This window comes from Staurois parvus, unplaced genomic scaffold, assembly GCF_062004578.1.
Source record: "Staurois parvus isolate SC_StPar_1 unplaced genomic scaffold, SC_StPar_1.0 ptg000772l, whole genome shotgun sequence".
Classification (NCBI taxonomy): domain Eukaryota; kingdom Metazoa; phylum Chordata; class Amphibia; order Anura; family Ranidae; genus Staurois; species Staurois parvus.
This window is the reverse complement of record NW_028318568.1, coordinates 1,018,431-1,042,447: the sequence shown is the minus strand read 5'-3', so window position 1 is coordinate 1,042,447 and position 24,017 is coordinate 1,018,431. Positions and strand designations below refer to the sequence as shown.

Below are 24,017 nucleotides of genomic sequence, written 5' to 3'. Positions count from 1 at the left end.
ACAACCCAATCATATTCTTCTCCTTAAGTAGGCTTTCCAATGCTTGCGCCTGTGAGGCTTTCAGAGGCTTGGGACAATATTTGGAGAGAAATTCAGCCACTGCAATGGAATTTTGTTGAGGAGCACAAACAGACTGGGTCGGTTTCTTGATGTTATACAGATCCATATAATACAATTCAAATTGTTTAGCTATATCTTCATTTTGGGTGTGTATTTTTTGATTACTGTCCTTAATATGGTGAAACACAGAATGCTGTTTTACAGATTGAGCTACTCTGACCAGCAGTTTGCCACATTTATTGCCATGTTCATAGAACATTTTGTGTTGTAAGACATAACCTTACCTAGCACAACCACATTTTTTGGGCCTCCCATTGAATGAGGTGTGACATCTCCGGCATGTCATTAATCTGAAAGAACTCCAGTACGGTCGTTGAGAGACCCAGAACATTCACAGGAGAAGAATTAAGTCGCCAGAGTTTTGTTCCAGGGGTGTGTTCAGGGAAAGAGATATTGACAGTGATTGGATGATGATCCGATAACACCATAGGTTCAATGGTGGCTCATTGCAAGAAGCAGAGATCTGCCTGAGAGAGAAAAAAATAATCCAGTCTAGAATATTTTTGGTGAAGAGCAGAAAAAAAGGTGTAATCCTTCTCTTGAGGTCTTAGTGTATGCCAAGTGTCATGGAGTGCAAGATCATGGAATTGTTTCTTGATCTGTTTCAGAGCTTTGTAGGGTAATTAAGGTTGATTTATCAAAGGAGGAGTCTAGAATTGGATCCAAGGGGACATTAGTCGCCCCCTTATATAGTTGACCCGCAGGCGAAAAGGCACAAAGGTTCCCGCACATGAACAAAGAAGGCAACTTGTTTTTCGTTGGGCGCATAAATGTTAGCGATTGTCACAGGTCTGGTTCCCAAAGTACCCTTGAGGAAAAGGTATCAGCCTAAGGGGTCTACCAATTTGTCCTGGAGAAGAAATGGAAGTTGGTTTGATAACAAAATAGAAACCCCCTTGGATTTGGCATCCGCATTCGTTGCACGAAAGACTACTGGGAAAGACTTATTGTTCAATTTCGGAATACAATCCAATCTAAAGTCAATTACCTGTAGCAGGACAATTTGCGCCCTAAGTCTCTGAAATTAATCAAAAAACTGGGATCTCTTTTCTGGCACATTCAGACCATTGGCATTCAAAGAGCGAACCTTCAAAGAGGCCGCAGTGGGATTGTGGAGTGGACTTTTCCACGTAACAATGAATGAGGGGGAGCTCGAACAAAGCAAATGAAGGAAGGGAAGAAGAAGAAAAAAAGGGGGGCAGGGGGGAGGACAGGGAAGAAGGAAGAGGGGAGGGGGAAATAAGGAGGGGGAATACGAGAAAACCAAAAAAGGAAAAGGAGAGAAAAAAAAGCGCAAGTGAAGAAGAGAAATTAGTACAAGAAGTAGAGTCAAGATGAATAGATAAACCGGAGGTGACTCTAGGGGGTCTAGGTCATTGGAGGCCACAGAGGTCCGCTAATATCCCAAGGGACCCCTAAATGGAAGTGAGTATGAGCGCCAGGGATGGAGATGAGCCACTGGGGCAGCGGTCTAGATAAAGATTGAGTAATAAGGTAGTGCAAAATCTGGAGGAATAGAATGGAATGTAACATCAGGCAGGAGTGCACATAAGTAATAACATCTAGATAGAGATATATGGTTGAACTGGATGGACTTTTGTCTTTTTTCAGCCAGACTAACTATGTAACTATATCATAACCTGAGGGCCCTTATCCAAGAGAGCCATTACTGCAAGCTACCATGTGTTCTTCATAACCAACCATCCAATTCAATAACACACTTTCTTTGAGTAAAAGGGGGGAAGAAGGGGGGGGAGGTGGGCAACGGGAAGGGGAAGGAAAGAATGGGGGGAGGGAAAGAGGAGGGTAGTGGGGAAGGGGATAGTGGAGGGAGGGTGACTGCTAGCGAAAGGGAATAGAGAGGTTAGGAGCGGACAGAGGAAAAGGGAGGCAAAATAGAGTCAGTTGGGAAGGGGGGGGGGGAAGAGAAGTTTTTGCCTGGCCAAGGCCATGAAGAACCCAGGACTGAGCACCCAAGGACTGTAGAGAACAGCATACAAACTTAAAACAGCGTTTATATACATTAGCAATCTCTACATTAGAAACATTGGGTAGTGTAAGAAAAACCTCAAAAGAAGGGTTACACAGCAAGAGGCTCACTAACAATACTAACAATCCAGGATGAAGAGCCCCGCAACCTAATTAGGCTACGCCACTCCCATCTTAAAGAACCCTTTCACTGTGCAAGGCCCATTAGTTTAAGCTATGGCATTTGACTTTGCCACTTGTAACTGAACACCTCTTTACCAAAGCAAAGAGGGGTGAAATCATTAGTAAGTTAACAAATGCACTGCTATAGAGAAGAGAGAAGGCCTGTATATCCATTGAGGCTGGCTGGGGATATACAACAAATCCGATGCACTATCCACATAGGGGCCCCGATAAGTAGCAGTGCATCTCATATGTTACCCCTAAAACAAGAAAGTCAACAAGAAGACGTTCTTAAATGGAAGTGTAAAGGAGGACCCCACACTAAGGTCTTAAAGGAGAGACAAGGTACAAATGTCATTAAGACTCAGGCCTGTCTCTACGGTGAGGAGGCGATGCATCCAGGTTCTCTGGATCATCATCCCTGCGATGGTGCCTGTCTGGTAGTGATAATGGATGGGATCGTCTGCGTTTGTTGTGGTGTCACTGTGCAATTGGGGTGCTGTTGTTAGTAACTTCAATCCAGGGATCAGAGGTTTAGAAAGAGCTGTACCAGTCTGGGAAAGATGTCCCAGGGATATTCAGAGTATCACAAAAGGCCTGCAAATCAACAGATGTGCAAAGCGAGGCAGTTTGGCCGTGATGCGTAGCTATTAAAAAAAATGGGAAACGCCACCGATACGTGATGCCCTGTGCATGAAGCTTTTCCAAAAGAGGCCGAAGAGCTGCAGGGTTATTGGGGATAAGTCCAGAAATAGTTTGATTTCAAATCCATTAAACAATAAGCAGTCCTGGTCTCTGGCCTTCCGAAGAATAGCCTCCTTGAGAGGGAAACCCACCAAACAGCAAATTATGTCCCTGGGTGGGTCCAAGTCCCTTCCTCTGGGGTGCAGGGCTCTGTGGACCCATTCCAATTCGACGAGGATATCAGCAGGCCTTTCTAGGAGATTATTAAATATTGTACTCACAGTCAGCTGCAGTGCAGGTTGATCTATCGTTTCGGGTATGTCTCTGACCCGAATGTTGTGTCGACGACCTTGATTGTCAAGGTCTTCCAGGTGTCAGTGCATGTCCATGAGGTGAGATAGATGTAATCTGCTTAACGTCCTGCACGTGTCTCTCCGCCATCTTCTTGGCTGAACTGATCCCTCCCGCCATGGCTTGGACATCTAAGCGAAGCTCGGAGACAGCTGTCGCAAGGGCAGATTTTATATCTGCGGCGATGGTCTTCAAGACCGCCAGACTAGCCAGCTGGGGAGAGGAAGAAAAACGAGGTCCTCTGTCGGCATCTGCTGCCCAAGGAGCATGGTGGGAGAGAACGCAAGGTCTCTGGCATCTCCGTGTGTCTAGTTCAGAACTGCGTGGGTATGTTGCCGCTGGGTTGTGTATTCAAGTTACAGGGAGTGCAAGATGTAGAGGCACTCCTGCTCGACTTCACCATGATAAAGCCAGATATTAGCCCTTTTGTAGCGTATTTTAGATCCCTGTGCTCTGGAGCTCAGCAGTTAAGCGGCCATCTTCGGTGCACTCCTAGCCATGCTCCTAGGTTACATTCTTCACCTTTGGCTAGGAGAAAAAGATATAATGCATTTTTTTCTTCATTCAGAAGAAAAAGAATACGGGGTGAATTTTACTAAGTGATCACTGTGATAACCAATCACAGGCTATCACAGCAATCATGTGATTGGGAGGCGGTCTTCGCAGCTTCCGATTATTCGTACAATTCAGTCACAGCTCAGTCTCTGAGCTGAGAGCTTGCTATGGCACATACAACAAAGTGCATATGTATAGATTGGAAGAAATTGCTCCTCCATGACACATCATATATGTGTCACACCTTTACAGAATTTTTTGTTTCTTTTGTCATTTATTAGGGTCTTTTTTTTTTACATTTAATGTTTCCCTGTCCTATTCTCTGCTTAGGTTAAAAATATCCTCTTCCTGCCTTGTGTCTCTAAATTTGAGGGCTATTTAAACAAAAAGTGTTTGTTTTATGTGCCGGAATGTTGGCAGTATAAGATCACTTCAGATTCGTAAAATTACATCCGTTTACATCCCTCAATGTACAGATCTGTTTTCACATACCTAAACTGAAAACATTTCCTGAACTTGTTTCAACACATCCCAGAATGCGTTGTAAGCATCCAGAATGCAATGTATGACCTTTGCTTGTGTGCCAGAACTGTGTTGAGGCGTGTTTGCAGTATTATTCTGTGACTCCATGTTTTCAGAATGGTGAGAGAAGAGAGAGGTATTCTAGAGGTTGTAGAGCTTGTTCTGCTGCTGAGGAGAATCTGAGGGTCTGAGGTAGGATGAGAATCAAAAGAGATAATTTTGTGTACATGCACATATAAGGGGGCTTCTGATTGGCAAACTGTTGGTACCAAATCACTCAAAATCCTGCCTTGAATATTCATGTATAGGACTACAACCCACTGCTTCTAGTTCTTAGCCTTCACCATATTGTGTCAAACTCCTTGTCATAGGCGGTCACTGGAGGTCAGTGGAATGTTTGGCTCCCATGTCCCTACTGACTTGGACTCCTCCCATCCTGGCATTTATATGGGCAGTGCCTACATCCATTACAACACTGATTATAAAAGGAGACCCAACACCCAGTTAAATAGTTCTCTATTACTAGACTTATTTGGAACAGAACCATTAGTGACAGAGTAGCTATCTACACTTACATGAACACATCCCAGAAACTATCATCTGGTGACCTCAAGCAACAATATGCAGCAGTTCAAAGCTAACCTGATAAATTTCAAAATTTTACATGAATATCAGCTGAGATATTTATATATAATATCTGACTAGATATTTGACTGTTAAAGGGAATTTCTTCAGAAGAATGCATTTTGGTAACCCTAAGGTAGGCAAGCCAACAAATTAAATATGTGAATGTGGCATATTTTTGTACATAGTGAGCCATCAAGTATAAAAAGTCCCCATATTTTTCTAAATATCAAACAAGGCAGACTAGACATTCTGTGAGCGGCCCATGAAAAAGCTAACCTATAACTAACCTCTCTACCGTCTCCTAGAGCCCTCCTATACAGGAAGCCACACCAAAAAAAAAATCCAGCAATCCTAATCATACTTTTTTCATCTGGTACTAGAATTATTGCTCTCACTCTGACATTCGCAGTGATACCTCACATGTGTGGTGCATTTATATATGCATGCGAGACCTACATGTGTGTTTGCCTTTGCATGTGAGCACAGGGAGACAGAGGCACTTAAAAAAAATATATATTTTATTTAAATCTTTTTTGCACTGTCCCTATAATTCTTTTAAGAAAATGTATTGCTATCATAAGGGATGAACAACAACTCTTGTGATAGCATGGGCCATGACAGGTCCTTTTTATGGAGAATTCTGGGGTCTACTAGATGCTTCATCTGTCCTCTGGCCATCAAAACAGCCAATCAAACTGAGATAAGATTGGCAGCTTTATAAGCCGCTTGTAAATAAACAAACTGAAACTAGAAGTGACTAAATCCTCTTTGCTTCCAGTTTTTGATCTCACAGAGTTCCTCACTCTCTGGTCAGTGCAGCTGATGGCGCCGTTCAGATCAGTCCTGGAGTGGGAGAGCCTGGGAAAGGCAGCGCGGGAGGGGGGAAATGCCTGTGAAAGTGATCCAGCAGTTGTCTAGCCACTCAGATGACTTTTACTAGAAAAACAATCGCTAACAGAAAAAAAAAAACGGTATCAGACCATGGTTGTAGCCTCAACCATGATCCCAGTATAACCACCTCAAATAGATGTCATATGGCTTAGTATTTTGCCCCCCTCCCCCTCAAAACATTGTGTACTGTCAAGAAGTAACAAAACAAATTCACATGAAGATGTTTTATTGCTGCTCTTAAGTAATTTTTATTTACTTCATGGATACTTGGAAAGAAGACAAAGTTATGTAGCGCTTAATTTTTAGGCAGTTGCCCAGTTTAAAAGGGGCCTTTAGACTGCATGAAACCTTAACGTGTTAATACAGTGGTTCTGGACTGGCCAAAAAACAAGGAGTTTTAATTAGACTGAACAGAGCCAGACATAACATGGAAGGTGCTTTTGGTATCAGTTCTAAAGTGGAAGGTAGACATGTACACGCAGGAAATTTTTATTTCAGATGCATTTGTTCATTGAAGATTTAATTCAGTCATATTCGTTATGTTGAACCAATTCATTTTCAGAATTAATTCTGTCTCTTCGAAATTCCTTTTGTATATTCATTGGTTTGGGTGGAATCGAAACAATTTTGCAGTTTTTCTGGAAGATTACCATATATTTGAAAAATTATTGTATGGGAAGGATTTGCATCAGAAGGATTTGATATTTTTGGATGCTAGTCCAACCAACCAAGAGAAATGGCATGAGCTGATTGAACAATATTGATTGTTGTCATGTGCATCCGAATAAATGAATGGACCGTAATTTGGACACGTTCATTATCCGAATCCAAATTATCAAAAGAGTTTGAAAATTTTTTTAATTTCCCCATGGGCCTGAACTACTATTGCATCATGTGACATTATCCAAATTAAAAGAATGTGTGCATTAATTTCATTATATTTTTTTCTTCAGATTCGTTTCTATGTCCATGTGGACATTCGTATACATTAGAATCTCTGCAAATGAAAAAAACAATTGAGTACTGTCCGTGATATTTTTTTTATTTGCACTATAATACAATTTTGAGGACAAGCTTTTGGGGTATGTCCCCTTCTTCAAAGTCCAAGCAGTACTATTACAAATCACAAAGTTTAAGCAGAATGTTAGAAGGGATGAAAAAAAAAAAAAAAGGCTACAGATAAGATACAGCTGTCAAGGTCCTACCTTTCTTCAGAGCTTGTGCATCTCCATGAGCTGGCATCCATCTTGGTTTTCTGCAAAGCATGGTGGGAACCTTTATGCCTTCAGGCTTCTGCGGCTCCTCCTCAGAAGGGTGTGGTTGAGCACATTTAAACCTGCTGTCTGCAAGTGTGCTCTGCACTTGTGTCCTGTATGTTGCCCTGTTGCAAGCTCTTGTGTTGTTCCCATTGCTCTCCTGGTAACCGACTCGGCTTGGACAAGACTACTCTCTGCGTTAACCCTTTATCTGACCTCCCGTTGCTGAACCCGGCCCGTGACCTGAGTATTCTTTGCCTACCGTCTAGTACTGTCTGCTCCGTTGTTATTGACCTGGCTTGTCTGACTACTCTACTCGTGTTCCCATCTAGCTCCCACCAGCTGTACGCCATTGGCGGCAGTCGTTATCGCAGCTGGGGTCACTCGGGGGCCGCGACCTGGTCTCAGGCTGCGTCAAGTCCATCCCCACCATCAGGGGCCCTGGTGAAGGGTAGCCTGGGGCTTAGACTCCGCGCCCTGAGGGACTCTGGTCTGTGGGTAGTGGCTGTCGTCAGTCGCAGCGTGACCGTACCATAGGCCTGCCTGCCCATTCCAGCGTTCCTGCCCTGACAACAGCAAAAGGAGGGGGGAGGGGGGGATACTACACTCACACAGAGGGGGTCAAGCTAGCTAATAGTCATAAAACTGTTGGATAATGAGTGAGGAATCCCATGTCCAAATTAAGGCCGTTATCTCTTGTGTCAAATAGAATTATCATTCTTAGTTCAAAAGTTTTTCTTTCCTGAATGGATTTTAATTTTCCTTTCAGAACTAAAACATTGAGGTCTCCCATTGTGTGGCCTGGTTGTGTGAAATGGTGTCCTACAGGTGTGCAGAGGTCACCTTCTTTATGTTCCTTGATGGTATGTCTGTGCAAATTCATCCTTGTTTGCAACTTCTGTCCTGTTTCGCCAACATAAGATCCTTTGTTGCATTTTCTGCACTGGATAAGGTACACAACATTACTGGAGGTGCAGCTGTATGATCCGGAGATATTAAAGATCCCTTTTGAGTTTCTGACACTTTTTGATGGATTGATTTGTTTGTACAGTTTGCAGCGTATTTTATTGCAGGGTTTGCTTCCATTATTTGTGACATCACAATCAGAAGGAAGTTTCCTACTAGTTTATTTCTGAGGTTGGGGGGTTGTCTGAAAGCCAGTATTGGGGGTTGCTGGAATATTTCTTTCAGAGTTCCATCCTCTGTTATCATGGGTTGTAAATCTTTGATTATTTTTCTTATTCCTTCTAGTGCTGGGCTGTATGTGGTTACTAGAGGTACACGGTTGTTTGTTTTTTTCTCCTTGTACTTTAGTAGATTTTCCCTTCGGGTTCTCAAGGCTGTGTTTATGCTGGTGTTGACAGTTTTGTCCTTGTAACCTTTCTTATGGAAGGAGTCTGCTAGTGTCCCGAGATGTTTATCTCTGTCTCTTGGGTCAGAACATATTCGGTGGTATCTGATGGCCTGACTGTGTATGATGGCACGTTTTGTGTGTTGGGGGTAGAAGCTAGAACTGTGGAGGTAGTTGCATCTGTCAGTGGGTTTCCTGTATATTGAGGTGTGAAGCGTATCATCCCTGATGTATACTGTGGTGTCTAGGAAGTTGGCGTGTGTGTTTGAGTATTCCATTTTTAGTTAGATTGATAGATGAAAAGTGTTCATCAATGAGTAAAATTATTTTAGGTTTTCTTCACCTTCTGTCCATATGATGAAAATATCATCAATATAGCGATAGTATCTGTATGGTTTTTGTTCCATGCTGTTCAGGAATCTTTCCTCCAGGTCAGCCATAAATAAATTGGCATATTGGGGTGCCATTTTACTTCCCATTGCAGTACCCATACATTGAAGATAGATGTCTTTATTAAAAGCAAAGTAGTTGTGTGTAAGTATGAATTCAATGAGCTGTGTAACATCCTCAGCAGTGTATTTGTGGTTTGGTGAGGATGATAAGGATCAGTGACATGCAGCTAATCCATCCTTGTGAGGGATATTACTATACAGGGATACTACATCCATAGTCACTAGAAGTGTGTTAGATGGTAATTGCTGTATGTTGTTGATCTTGTTCAGAAAGTCAGTTGTGTCTTGCAGGAAAAATAGCAGTATTCATGACTAAGGGTTTTAAAATTTTATCTACAAAGCCTGAGATTTGTTCGGTGAGTGTATTCATACCTGTTATGATGGGTCTGCCTGGATTTCCTGGCTTTTTTTTTTCATCCCTTCTAACATTCTGCTTAAACTTTGTGATTTGTAACAGTACTGCTTGGACTTTGAAGAAGGGGACATACCCCGAAAGCCGAAAGCTTGTCCTCAAAATTGCATGTTAGTGCAAATAAAAAAAATATCACGGACAGTACTCAATTGTTTCTGTCGCAAATGCACTAATACGGCTACAATCACCTCAAGTGAAAATGAAAAACAAATTGAAATGAAATGCACATGTCTAGTGGAGGGTTTTACTCTGTACAATGCAACCTGATGTAGAAATTGTCATCAAAATTGTCCTGGCCTGCTGTGTAATACACAACTTTGTGAACCCTTCATCACTTGAAGATGTTGCTAATCACTCAAATCTGAATGTTTAATTTTGTGACTTGCATTCATGACAAAATGTGTTGAACATTTGCAGTGCTTTTGTGGATTACTATTAGTTTCCTTGAGATCCAGGTGAACCCCAGGGTAGTGGCCATGATATCCTGGGTGTCACCATTTCTTGGCAAATGGTCCTATGGAGGCAACCTTGTATGTGTTTTTTTTAACCGTTCTTAAAAAGCACAGAAACAAGCTTCTCCCCTCCTCCCTTCTCTCAGCTAGTAGGTGTAAACAGCTCCAGACTGCTGTGACCCATATGATCTACTAATGAATATGAAGTTTTAAGAGCTTGATCTATTTGTTTTTCAAGATGATGATTGTCAACATAATGAAGGGCAACTTTAAAGGGCAATGTATATATATTTTTTTATCTGGAACCATTATTGAAAAAAAAAGTTTGAGTTTAACATTTCCCAGAAGTCCATAAAGCCTGAAAAAGTAACATAACTATCCCCAAAACTTTACAAACTAGTTTGTCTATCTAGGGTACTCTCCAAAATTTCTGCAGGAAGCTTTTACAAAAAAATACAAAGGTAGGGATTTACTAAAACTGGAGCACTTAGAATCTGGTGCGGTAGTGCATGGTAGCCAATCAGCTTCTAACTTCATCTTGTTCAGTTAAGCTTTGGCAATAAAACCTGGAAGCTGATTGATTTCTATGCAGAGCTGCACCAGATTTTGCACTCTCGAGTTTTAGTAAATAACCACCAAAGTCTCTTGCTGGGTTACTGCACTGCAAAAAGTGCAAGTCCTTCTATAACAACATGAGTTTTAGACTTGTTTTCCCCAATCCATGCCCTTACCCTTTATTTTGCATTCTTTATTTAAAGGTTTTCAATACAATAAAATAAAAAATATCCCACAGGAAAAGAAGATTAGCGCCCATGAGCCATATATTGACAAATAATTATTCTTGAAAATACAATTAGCGTTACAAATAGACATAGCATGGATACATTGATATAACATCTAAAGTCCTCAAAAAAGAAGGCGTGCACATAAGGAATCCGACCAGGGAAAAATAGGAAATGCACATAGAAAAGAAAACATGTAAAATGTGGAAAATTCTCTCACACCTGTCCAATAACACCATCATAAACAGGTCTCAGAATAGTAGGTGTTTGAGTCTTATTCTTTCAGGTGTTCTGTGAAACCTAGCCTTATGATTATGCCATGCAGGAATGACACATTTCACATTACAATTTCAGTCTATGAGTCCAAGATTTCTATTAATAGGAGGCAGACATAGACATAAAAACACACTAAGATTTAGCCAAAGTAAAGGAAGAAAAACATGAAAATGTAGAAAAGCCAAAGGACAGCACACTTGGCAGAAGGGCAGCTCAACAGACCAGCCCAAGAGAAAGAAGGTAGAAAAAGAAGGTAGAAAAAAAGGGGGGGGGGGGAACTAAGGAGAGTGGGGTCAAAGTCCCCTTGCTAGAATTTGTCTGAACTCCCTGCCCTGTAACAACTTGTTACTTCCTCCATGTGATAAATATCATTAATATGGTGGATCCATTGCTGAATTGAAGGGGGACTGGCAGACTTTCAAAGTGCAGGTATGCATAACAGGGGCAGCCTTAAGTAAATGAGGTATTACAGATTTCTTGTAGGGCTTCAAAGGAATGTCATTGTGGTGTAAAAGGAAGTAGGCAGATGATTCTGATTCGGTGTGTACATTTCTGAGTATATTTCGCACCCATGTCCAGAAGGCTTGGATAACTGGACTTGACCAAAAGATAAGGAGGAGATCATCACCTGAGTCTCCAAATCTCCAACACATTGCTGGGGTAGATGGGTACATTGCATGAAGTCTCACAGAAGTCTGATACAATCTCATGACCAATATGTACCCTGGGTCTTGACATGTAATACAGATAGATGATTTGTAGGATAACAAAAGTGTTTCGGAGGGCTCTGCATTTGTCAACATGAGTTGGAGGTCTTTGGAGGTCTCCCAAAAGTGCAGATGTACGCTCACCTCCTTATAAGCCTGCAATTAGGCTATACATGCTTTCGGTTCTCCTCCTTTGGAACCTACTTGATTGGAACTCTTGCTTTGAGATAATAGATATCCGTAATTGACGATATGTGCTATGGGATAAATCCCTTCTCCAGAGGATACAACTCCTCTATATTCTCATCTCCATGCGACTCTCCACATAGAAAAAAGATCTCGACATGGTGTTTTATCTTTTATAAAGATCGGCTTTATTGGCTCAGAATATAGCACTCACATATGTTGTATTCAGACAATGGTAACACGAATGTGAACCGAATCCTCCGCTGACTGTCGGAGCTATCATAGAGGAGTTGTATCCTCTGGAGAAGGGATTTATCCCATAGCACATATCGTCAATTACGGATATCTATTATCTCAAAGCAAGAGTTCCAATCAAGTAGGTTCCAAAGGAGGAGAACCGAAAGCATATATAGCCTAATTGCAGGCTTATAAGGAGGTGAGCGTACATCTGCACTTTTGGGAGGATTCACAAGCAGTCACGGATTTATAAGCAAAATAGATTGAAGGTCTTTCAGCACAAAGTCACTTATATTACATGGGACATTTTTTTCATTATTTTTTCACTGTTGTTTTTATTCAATTATGCACATGAATTATTTGAATTGATATAAGTATAAGATTATTATTATTTATAATTTATGTTTAATCACAGATATTATTTTTAATTATTGAGGTTTTTATTAATTTAATTCAATATTTTTTGATGAAAATATTCTTTGATGATGATTTTTTACATATTTTTATCATTTATATACTCTTTTGTATATGATTGTCAGGATAGAGATTGAGTGATTTAAGTATATTAATTGGTGGTTTGGGAGCGCAACACTATATGACTTTATTCACATTTTGTCACATTGGTAGTTATGTGCTAGAGGTTTGCGATCCAACTTTAAAGTGTATAATAAGGAGTTTTTTTCTGCTTTCTGGCTCGCAAGATACTTCTAATATTTTACCCTCAAAACCTAGTTTTGGCCAGCTCATAGATTGTTTTAAAACAGAGCTTGCATTCCTGAATGCACAAAATATAACTGGATACTAACATTTATAGGTAATAACACCAGGGGCAGTTGATCCAGGGAATATCTGATTGACTCCTACAGATCAGAAAGGAATTTTTTTTCCCCACTAGAGAGAATTGGATCATGCTTTATTGTTTTTTTTTTTGCCTTCATCTGAATCAATTATAGGTATAGGGCATATGGAGGTTTTCTCTTTTTTTTGGGGGGGGGGGGGGGGATCAGGGAAGTTGGCCTTTTGATAAGGTGCTGCATACAGTAGGGAACATAAATATTTGATTCCTTGTGCAAGAACAAGATAAATATTTGGCGCACTAAGAAGAAAAATAACAGATGTATACTGTGATGGCTAGTATGTTAATCACACAAGTAAAGTCCTTAAAGTCCAAAGGGATATTCCAACAATGCTTGACTCAGTGGCAGCAAATTCAAAAAGAGCTAGAAGAGACTCCATGTGAACCATAAAAGAGAGAGAAGCAGCGTCATCTAAGTGCAGCAATGTAAGCTAATTATTTATATATATAAATTTATATAAACAAATTATTTGCTTATATTGCTGCACACAGATGGTGCTGCTTCTCTCTCTTTTATTATTTGATTCCCTGCAGATTTTGTACATTTGCCCACTTACAAAGAAATGAAGGATCTATCGTTTTTATTACATGTGTATTTTAAATGATAGAGACTGAACATCAACCAAAAATCCAGAAAAAAACACGTGATATAAATGTTATAAACTGAGTTGTTATAGTGAGTAAAATAAGTATTTGATCCCTAAGCATAACATGACTTAATACTTTGTGGAGAAACCCTTGTTGGCAAGCATTGAGGTAAGATGTTTCTTGTAGTTGGTTACCAGGTTTGCACATATCTCTAGAGGGTTTTTGGTCGACTCTTCTTAACAGACCTTCTCTAAATCCTTAAGGTTTCTTGGCTGATGCTTGGCACCTCAAAATTTCAGCTCCCTCCATACATTCTCTATAGGATCTGGGAGACTTGCTAGGCCACTCCATGAACCTAATGTAATTCATCTTGAGCCATTCCTTTGTTGCCTTGGTGGTATGTTTTGGGTCATTGTCATGCTGGAATAACCATCCATGACCCATCTTCCGTGTTCTGACTGAGGGAAGAAGGTTCTCATTCAAGATTTTGCAATACATGGCCCCGTCAATTGGCCCTTCAATGCGGCAAAGTTGGCCTGTACCTTTAGCAGAGAAACAGCCACAAAGCATATTATTTCCACCATTTGCTTGCTAGTAGGGATGGTGTTCTTTGTCAGCATTTTCTTCCTCCAAACACAGCGCGTCGAAATAAATGTCAAAGAGCTCAAATTTGGTCTCATCTGACCACAGAACTTTCTCCCAATCCTTTTCTGAATCATTTGGATGTTTATTGGGAAAATTCAGACGGGCCTGTGCATGTGTCTTCTTGAGGAGGGGGACCTTGCAGGCGCTGCAGGATTTCAATCCATGGTGAGGTATTGTTCCACCAATGGTTTGTTTGGTGACTGTGGTTCCAACTGCCTTGAGATCATTCACAAGCTCCTCCCGTGTATTTCTTGGCTGATCTTGCATGGAGCTCCAGACCATGGACGATTGATGGTTATTTTGTATTTCTTCCATTTGCGAATAATCGCTCCAACAGTTGTCTCCTTCTCACCAAGCTTCTTGCTGATGGTCTTATAGCCCATTCCAGCCTTCTGCAGGTCTACAATCTTGTCCCTTACGTCTTTTGACAGCTCTTTGGTCTTGCCCATGAGGTTTGAATGGAAGAAAGATTCTGTGGACAGGTGTCTTTTATACACATGACAAGTTGAGGCAGAGGTTATTCACACACAGCAGGTAGGAGTTGATATTCTGCATATGCAAATTAAAAAATATGCCTATACCATTCTATTCACTCTTCACAGTGAGGAGCAGACCCCCTAGACTACTGCGTGTCCATTCTAGCCATACCTTGCACAATACACTCTATAATCTATCTCACAATAAAACCTGCCTGGTCTCGCCCTTTGGAAATGTGGTCTACAAAAGTCGTTTACAGTGTGCACTTACAGTGAGTCTGTAAAATGTGTGGCTTGTTTCTGTGAAATAATACACTTAAAAGGTTCCTGGTGTGTTTACTTACAACCTAGTAAAAGTGATTAAATTCTATCCTTGGGGTCACAACAATATTTTGCCCTTTTTTTCCATCCGTGAAATAAATACATTCTATGTTGATATATTTTATTAAAAGCTTCCTGGTGTCTGATCCTGTTCAAAAAGCAGCCTAGTGAAAGTGGTTAAATGCTGTGGACATACTCTTTTGATATTTTGGGGGCTTGTTGCAGTAAAAAAATATACTCTAATATTGATTTCTTGACTATAAAATTGCTGGTGAGGGTCCTGTTGACAAGGTGGCCTATTAAAAGTTTTTAAATACTGTGCAATATTTGGGTGCTTTTTACAGTGAAATAAATACACTCTTATGTTAATTTCTTGCTTTAAAAATGACTGGTGTGGGTTCTGTTGACAAAATGGCCTAGCTAGGTGTCTAAAGTGCACATACAGTTTTTGGGGGGCTTTTTGCACAAACTAATTCCACTCTTTATATGATTGTTGATTTTGTCTGGTAGGAGTTCTATTCAAAATGGGACCTAGAACAAGTGTTTAAATACTTTGTATATAGGTGCTAAATGTGCTAAAGACTATGCACCTGTTCTCAATATTTTGAGGGAGGGGGGTTTCAATGAAATGGATACATTCTAATTTTTTTTTCTGAAAAAGCTGGGTGATATGGGTCCTGTTAGAACGTAACCTAGTAAAGATGCTTAGAGTTAGTACAATATTTTAGTCTTTTCATTGTAAAATAAAACACTCTAATTTTGATTTCTTGATTCTAAACCTGCCAGTTGTCTCCCTGTCAAAACTATGGCCTTCTAAAGCACCTTACATAGTATGCATAGACTGAACAATTTTTGATTTTTTTTCTATGAAAAGATACTCTAATTTTGATAACACCTGTTGTCTCCCTCTTCAACTGCAGCTTACTTAGGGCTGTATATAAAAAAACAAATGCACATCCCGTTAAAATGTAATACTCTTTCATAAATTTTACATTCACAAAGCTACTACCTAAAGTTCATGTAGGGCATAGTACAGTCAGTGGTCCAGCATGGATACCCAGTGCTCAGTGAATGTGATGGGTAAAATAGTTTGCACCCTTGATGCATTGAACTTCCTCTGTTCATGACATGCAGCAGGGCTAGTACCCAGGCCATTTACAGTCACCTACATTCAGTGGCCCAGAGTCTACATCCAATAGGTAATCAATATAATTTCTTGTAAGCGTTTCATTTACAGCTTTACTTTCCCTATCCACCATGTTTACGTCATCAGGGATGATATTATGACAAATAACCCAAAAATATAAAGATAGCAATTTTAAATGATAAAAATGCTAACCTCGAAATATTGTTCAAAGAATATAATTAAAAATTGTTGGTGAGAACATGGGGTAGTCTGGACCCAATGTTTCTGCTATTACAGTTCATGTTTCTGCTCTTTCTAGTTTTAGAGACTGCTGGTTTTCACTCCATGAATAAGGAGCTCTAATCTGGTTCTGTCTGTGTTCAGAACTGGACACTTTTTTTTAGCATTATAGACATTCCTATCTCTACACTCACCTACAGGGTAGGACTCAAAGTAGCCATCCAGTTTGCAAAGCAAGAGTCTAAGCTGGCAGCCTGATCATGCAAGGAACAATAATGAAAAAATATACACAATTTACAAAAGATAAATTAAAGCCAAAAAAAAATTCTACATGATAAATACAGTTATAAAAAAAAACTCTGCCTCTCACTTTGGGCATTTCAGACCTTAATTTTTTTTAATCAGAAATGAGGTTTATTAATGGTGAAGTCATACAAATCTCAGAATGACAAAGCATATACAGAATGGTATCAAAGACTCAAACATTAACAAACCAAACAACACAATAAAGAAAACCTTCCAGCGCAATCAATTAGACAGGAAATCCAGGAGTTTATGCAACATTACAAAGAGAACATATTACAATCAGACGAAATGGCAATATTGCATATACAGAAGAATAAGAGTATTCCCACAACAGTGGACCCACAGAAAACAGAGAGCACCCCGCCCCCCCCACCAGGGAGTTCAGGAGAGACAGAAAATGGCTTTGAGAAAGTGATAATCAAATTGCAATCAATAGCAACTACAACAGCCTATGCATGATTAAATCAAAACGGGCTAAACCTGGAGTGGCCAACCAAGCATCCCAAAGTTTCTCAAATTTACCCGAACAACCTCTATGCTGGTAAATGAAACGATCATATTGTAGAATTCCCATATTTTGCTTCCAGTAGGCAACAGTGGGGGAGTGTCAGAGGTCCAGAGCACTAGAAGTGCCTTGCACGTCTGGAACAAAGCCTTGGAAAGGGCCTCTAATATAAATGTATCCTGCGTTACTGAATCTAAAACACCCAAAAGGCACTGCTTAGGATCTAGAATTAAGTTAGTTTGAAACACCAAATTAAGGGTAGTTACCACCTCCTCCCAATACCTATGAAGTTTTTGACATCTCCACAACATATGTATCAAATCCCTGTGGTCCCGCTTGTATCTGCCACACAGGGGGTCCTGACGTAGCCCCATCTTGTACAATTTTGCAGGAGTATAATGAACCCTAAGTAAAATATATAGTTGAGAAATGCAGTGGGAAACAGTCAACAAACTAAGACGTACGGAATGCAAGGCAGCCTCCCACTGGTCATCCTCAAAAGTCTCAACATCTCATTCCCATTGTCAGTGGGCCCCAAGACCTTAATAAAAGGATGAACTCTTCAGATCTTAGTCCAAACCCTTATGAGCAACCCCATCAGGAAGCTATCATGTGTAATGGGTAAATCAACTGTGGCCTGGGCATTCCACCCCCCCCCAACACACAAGGGGCATGTATACATGCTGCTTCAGGGTGGAGGATGCCTCTGATGCTTGTTATTGGCCAGTACAGTGACAGCTTCCTGGCAGGCTTGCTTGTAACAGCGTATACCCAGAGACTGACGCAGGCCTCCATTTTGTTGAGAATCTCCATTTTCTCCCCTCATACTTTCCCCCCTCCCTCTCTGAGAGGCACAGTGACATATGGCAGCGTGTGTGAGTGTGTGTGTGTGTTAGGAGTGTCACAGGAGGCCAGGGCCCAGCAGGGGGAACTACAAATTGGGCTGTCAGGCCTAAGAGAGGGAAGTTGAAGACGTCTCCCTTTTTAACATCAGTACCACCTGGGGAGACCCATGCCCTTTCGCTCTGAAACTTGGATCTGCTAACCCAGGACTTTGGCAAGTACCTTAACCCTTTCACCTCTCTCTGATATCTCTTTGCTGTGCTGTCGGTCTCTGTATATTTATATATATATATATCTTAGTTACATCTTTTTCTGTAAATATTTTTATTGCACCCGTTTGACCTTTTAGTAATAAATCTTTCCTTCTGAAAGTGTTGAACTGTTTCTATAGCTCTTAATTGCAATTTATGAATTCCTGCCTCTAAAGAGAACGCTACTGTGTTTGTTTAACCCTCTGTATAATCGACATCGCCGAGTTCAGCCCCACCTGGGAAGAACATCTGGTGCATCTGTCACAGGTTCTGGACAAACTGACAGCCGCCAATCTGACTGTCAAACCCAGCAAGTGTCAGATAGGCATGACAGATGTCCAGTACTTGGGACACCAGGTAGGAGGAGGCACCCTGAGGCCCGAAACAGGGAAGGTGGAGGCCATCCTGGCCTAGCCTACCCCACAAACCAAGAAACAGGTCATGTCATTCCTGGGGACAGCTGGTTACTATCAGAAGTTTGTATGTAACTACAGTAGCTTGGTGAAACCCTTGACTGACCTGACCAAGAAGAAACTACCCAAGGTGGTGTCGTGGACACCCGATTGTGAGAAGGCCTTTCAGGCCTTGAAGGAGGCACTGGCCAGCGCCCCTGTGCTACAGGCTCCAGACTTCATCCGCCGTTTCCTAGTGCAGATGGATGCCACTGCATATAGATTGGGTGCAGTCCTGAGCCAGGTGGATGGTGCAGGAGAGGAACATCCCATCCTCTGCCTGAGCTGGAAGCTGCTTCCCAGGGAGGTAGTATACGCCACGATTGAAAAGGAGTGTCTAGCAATCGTGTGGGCGCTCCAGAAGTTACAAATGTACCTTTATGGGAGGCACTTTACCGTGATCACTGATCACAATCCTCTGAGCTGGCTAAATCGTGTTGCTGGGGAGAATGGCAAACTACTTCAGTGGAGCCTAATTCTTCAGCAATACGATTTCACCATACAGCATAAGAAGGGCAGCATCCATGGCAATGCTGATGAGTTATCAAGACATGTCAAGCCGGCAGAAGTAGGTTGTGTCAGGAGGGAAATTGCAGTCGCCTCCAATGCAACCACCTGAGGGGGGAGGTGTAACAGCGTATACCTAGAGACTGACCCAGGCCTCCATTTTGTTGAGAATCTCCATTTTCTCCCCTCATACTTTCCCCCCTCCCTCTCTAAGAGGCACAGTGACATATGGCAGCGTGTGTGAGTGTGTTAGGAGTGTCACAGAAGGCCAGCAGGGGGCTAGGAGCTATAAAGTCCCCAAGGGAGCTGGGGCCTAGCTGTCCAAAGAACCTGTGCAATGTAACACCTCGTATAAGATAAGGCAAGCTTTCCCAGGAGTTCAAAGAACTATCCCAGGAAACACGACCAGATAACCTGTGTTAAAATTCATTTTTCCCCTATGTCTCATATCTTGGAATATGAGAGACTTACATAAAAACTGGACATATCATCAGATTGGCCACGAGAAGACGAACAGTTTGGTAGGTCACTTGCATTGTCTCGAATACATAGGAAAGCAGAAAAGTAGATCTCGTGAACCATTCAGTGTATAATTTTATAATTCATATCTAATCAATCCTCAGACGTGTCTGCATAATAATCTACCTGCGGGTGAAATGTCACTTGTGCAAATGGAAAGTTATGGGCCAAAATATGTTAGGAGAGATTTTGGCTCTAGTTGAGGTATCCGCCCAGACCTCCACGCCCTAAACGGGGTATTGGTCCTTGACTTCAGAGACACTCCCTGCTGGGGAACTACAAATTGGGCTGTCAGGCCTAAGAGAGGGAAGTTGAAGACGTCTCCCTTTTTAACATCAGTACCACCTGGGGAGACCTGTGCGCTCTGAAACTTGGATCTGCTAACCCAGGACTTTGGCAAGTACCTTAACCCTTTCTCCACTCTCTGATATCTCTTTGCTGTGCTGCTGGTCTCTGTATATTTATATATATATCTTAGTTAAATCTTTTCTGTAAATATTTTTATTGCACCCGTTTGACCTTTTAGTAATAAATCTTTCCTTCTGAAAGTGTTGCACTGTTTCTATAGCTCTTAATTGCAATTTATGAATTCCTGCCTCTAAAGAGAACGCTACTGTGTTTGTTTAACCCTCTGTATAACCGGCCTGCGGTGACCGTTTTATACAGACAATTATCTCAATCATTATAGTGTTATAGCTGATATCGCCGAGTTTCCTCTTTCTCTGTACAAAAGGAGGTGGTGGTAGTGTGAAGGGTTAATTGCGTAATTAACCTGACCCAGTAACAATCGCATTCAGGCTGCCGGTACATCGATTGTGGTCCAATTAGCTGTAAAATCATTGTGCAGGGTGCAGCTGGGTGTGGCATTGTTACGCACGTGACAGCGCGGTTTTAGATTGGCTAGTCCTTCGGTCACGAGTTTGGTGAAAAGGGCTGGGGTTTGATGCCGCGGCCGTCACATATTGGTGACAGCGATCGTGGGATCGTTACATATTGGTGGCAGCGATCTTGCGTCCGTCACATTGCTCACATGGGCTCTAAGATCCCAATATGCCCAAGGTCACCCTTAATGGCAGATATGGCAAATGGGGGGGAAGGGATGCAACTTACACCTAACACAAAGTAGCATGTGGTTAATGCAACACAAAAGGAAACTTTGCCTGTGTCAGCAACAAATGGCTAATCAATGCCCAACTCTCCTCAGGAGATCCCCAAGATTCCTGCTCCTCACTGCCACTACTTCAACACTCCTTTCATATTCCTCTATTGCTTCAAGCTTCTCTATGGCATTCCACGTGTTGGTGTAGGGAAGGAATGGACTGCTGTGCAATATAACAATAATTAGATCTTCTGGTCAAAAAAATGGCAGCTTGGTACCTGCCACTGTGGGGTAGCACAAGCCACCCAACAAAACAACACATTAGTAGGCCAAAAATATGGCTCGATATGCTCCCTACATGAGAATAAGTAACAATCTGCTTTAGGAGTAAAATGGGTGCATTTGCAGGCCAAAAATATGTCTGTCATGCACCCTAGAGGAGGAATAGCCCACAGTAGCAGTCCATTAAAAAGTGCATATATTCATGTCTGGGGGTGAAAGAGGTGGAAAGGGTGCATTAGCAGGCTAAAAAATGGCTATTATGCACACCAGAGGAGGAGGAACAGAGGAGGACTGCATGCCTTTTGCTGCCAACTTGTCTTATTGAGAAGCTGCTCCCAACAAGCTCTTTACTTCAGAGTCATATGTTTCCTCGTGCAGGTGGTACCTAAATGTTTTTTACTTTTGTCATAGATGCCAAAGCACATCCTCTACCCCCCCACACACCCAGAGTCTGCACTCATGTACACCTTGTACATGCCCCTAGTGCCCATACTCACATTTAACTTGTACAACTATGCCCACATTCACATACACCTTGTATATTTTGCCCCCCCGTGACCACACTCATAAGCACCTTGTACATTGACCTGCCCAGTGTCCCCATAGTCAAATACACCTATTAAATCCCTAGCCCTTAAGTGCCCACACTCACATGCACCTTGTACACCCCCTCTCCCAGTGCCTATACTCACTTTGTATATACCCCCATGCCCATTCACAGGCATCTTGCACCATCCCCCCCAAGTGTGTGTCTGTGAAGCTCCGCACAGCTTTAGTCTCTGACATCGCTCTACATTTCTCCTTACTTGCACGGATGAGGGAGGGGCTGGGGGTGAATTATGCAGTGGGAAGCGGAGCTGCCACAACAAGCAGATCACAGAAAGGAGGTAGAGAGTGTAAAAAGAGAGACGGATCAAGGGCAAAGAATGACAGTCTGTGCGAGTACTGCAGCAGAGCCGGCCATCCTCAGGGGAGATGGAGCTTGGCTGTGACAGTTGTCCAGCCCAGGGGAGCCAGTGGAGCTGTAGGAAAATCAACTTGGGAGCTGCTGAACTGCCCTGCTCTGAAGACCGCTCACTCCTGGGGGTCCCTTCTTCCAGGGAGGGGGTGGCACCGCCCCCCTGAAAAATGCCGCCCAAGGAAAATGCCTTGTTTGCCTCGCAGTAGATACGCCCCTAGATAAGTGGATGCTTGGGAGTTCAGGAAATGTAAGATTGCAGTTTTTAAGTATTCGTTTGAATTGTTTTGTCATTTTATTAAACTTTTAAGACAGTACAATGTGTTACTGTGAAAAAAACAAGTTCAGGCCTATTACCACAATGTCACTGCTAAAATTACCTAAAAAATCTAAATGTAGCAGCAAATACAAATCTGTTATGCATACAAAACAGACATCTAAAACCCGTAAGCTGCTTTCCCTACTGAGAGTATTCTCACAGACATCATCAGCTGATGACTGCCATTAGTAGTATATAAAAAAGAAAGTCCAGTATTTATCCCATAGTTTGTAGGTGCTATCCCTTTCATGCAAACCAAACAATATACACTTGGAATTTTTTTTATCAAAGACATTTTATTTTGGCCAAAAAATATGAAGAAATTAGAATTTTAAAATGTATTTATGGGATATGTTTTATAGCAGAAAGTAAAAAATAGTTTTTTTTCTAAATGTATTCCTTTGTATTGCAAAAAATAAAAACCCAGCAGTGATCAAATACCACCAAAAGAAAGCTCTATTTATGTGAAAAAAATTATATAAATTTTGTTTGGATACAGCATTGCATGACCATGCAATTACCAGTTAAACTGCTGTATAGCAAAAAATGGCCTGGTCATTGAGAGGGTAAAATCTTTCGGAGCTGCAGTGCTTAAAGTTCATAATTTACAAAATTTCCAAAACAATGAATTTGATGAATGGCATGTCAATCAATACCAAGGCAGACTCGCTAACACTACTCATATCCTTTTTGTTTCATTAAATCATTAACACATTATTAACATTCTTTACATTATTTTAATTTGATAACAATGAAAAGAAAAAACGTTTGATTCTCATACTTTACAACTGCAATATTCAGTTTTTTTCTAACCTCATTTTTCAGATTTCGTGCTAGGAAGTGTTCAGCCACGTGAGCAGGGAGCACATTCTCCAGAAGTACCCGATTCAAGCTTTCCATGGTTTCAGTTTCTTCGCACTCTTTTTTGAATTTATTCTTCCACAAGAAGTCTAGCCTACAGTAATATTCATTCTATTGTAACAAGGACAGAAGTAAAGAAGAGACAGGTAGTTTATCCTGCAAGAACCATAAAGTAAGAAAAATTGCAAAGTTTGAAAAAAAGAGCATCAATTATATATTGTCTCAAATTTAAGTGGACTTATATTCAAATAATATCACCCACTCAATCTGCCAACATGTAGCCCATGAATCGAATGATAGCAGATGGCCTGAATTATTTAGTGCCCATTTAAACTGCTGCATTTTAATGTAATTGCTACAGTGCGCTAAATTGCATGTGTTATTGTTCCCCATAATAAAAATCGTTCCTGTTCCCCTTTCTGTGCTGCAGTGCAATGCATTTGAAAAAATATGTCCATTTTGTTCTTCACTTTAGTGCACTATGAAAGGCCATAGAAATCAGATGCAATGCACAAACAAGCATGTAATATGTGTTTTTGTGCATTAGCAACAGGTATTAACAAGCCTTGATTAATGGCTGTTAACTTTAGCCAATCTTACTCCTAAATGCATTAGAATTGAGCATCAACAGTCATCAATACCTCATGTCAATGCACAAAGGCTAAGCAGATTGATACATGACAACACACCTAACTAATGGTACAAAAACATACTTTGCACAGCTGCATAGATATCATATGAAACAAAAGCAGAAGATGCAGATTCAAGTGTAGTATAACAAACAAATAAAAGAGAGCCAAATGGGCACTCACATGATGAAGCATTAACTCAAGTCTATCAGCCACAACATT

General features: G+C 41.2%; 1 protein-coding gene across 1 annotated transcript in view; it reads right to left on the bottom strand.

The window, feature by feature from the left end:
- Positions 1–24,017, bottom strand: part of ADCY2 (adenylate cyclase 2) — a 685,338-nt gene that overhangs the window by 116,559 nt on the left and 544,762 nt on the right. The window contains exon 20 of the mRNA XM_089654517.1: positions 23,119–23,277. Within this exon, the coding sequence (XP_089510643.1) occupies positions 23,119–23,277 (159 nt within the window). The remainder of the gene's footprint in view (positions 1–23,118; positions 23,278–24,017) is intronic.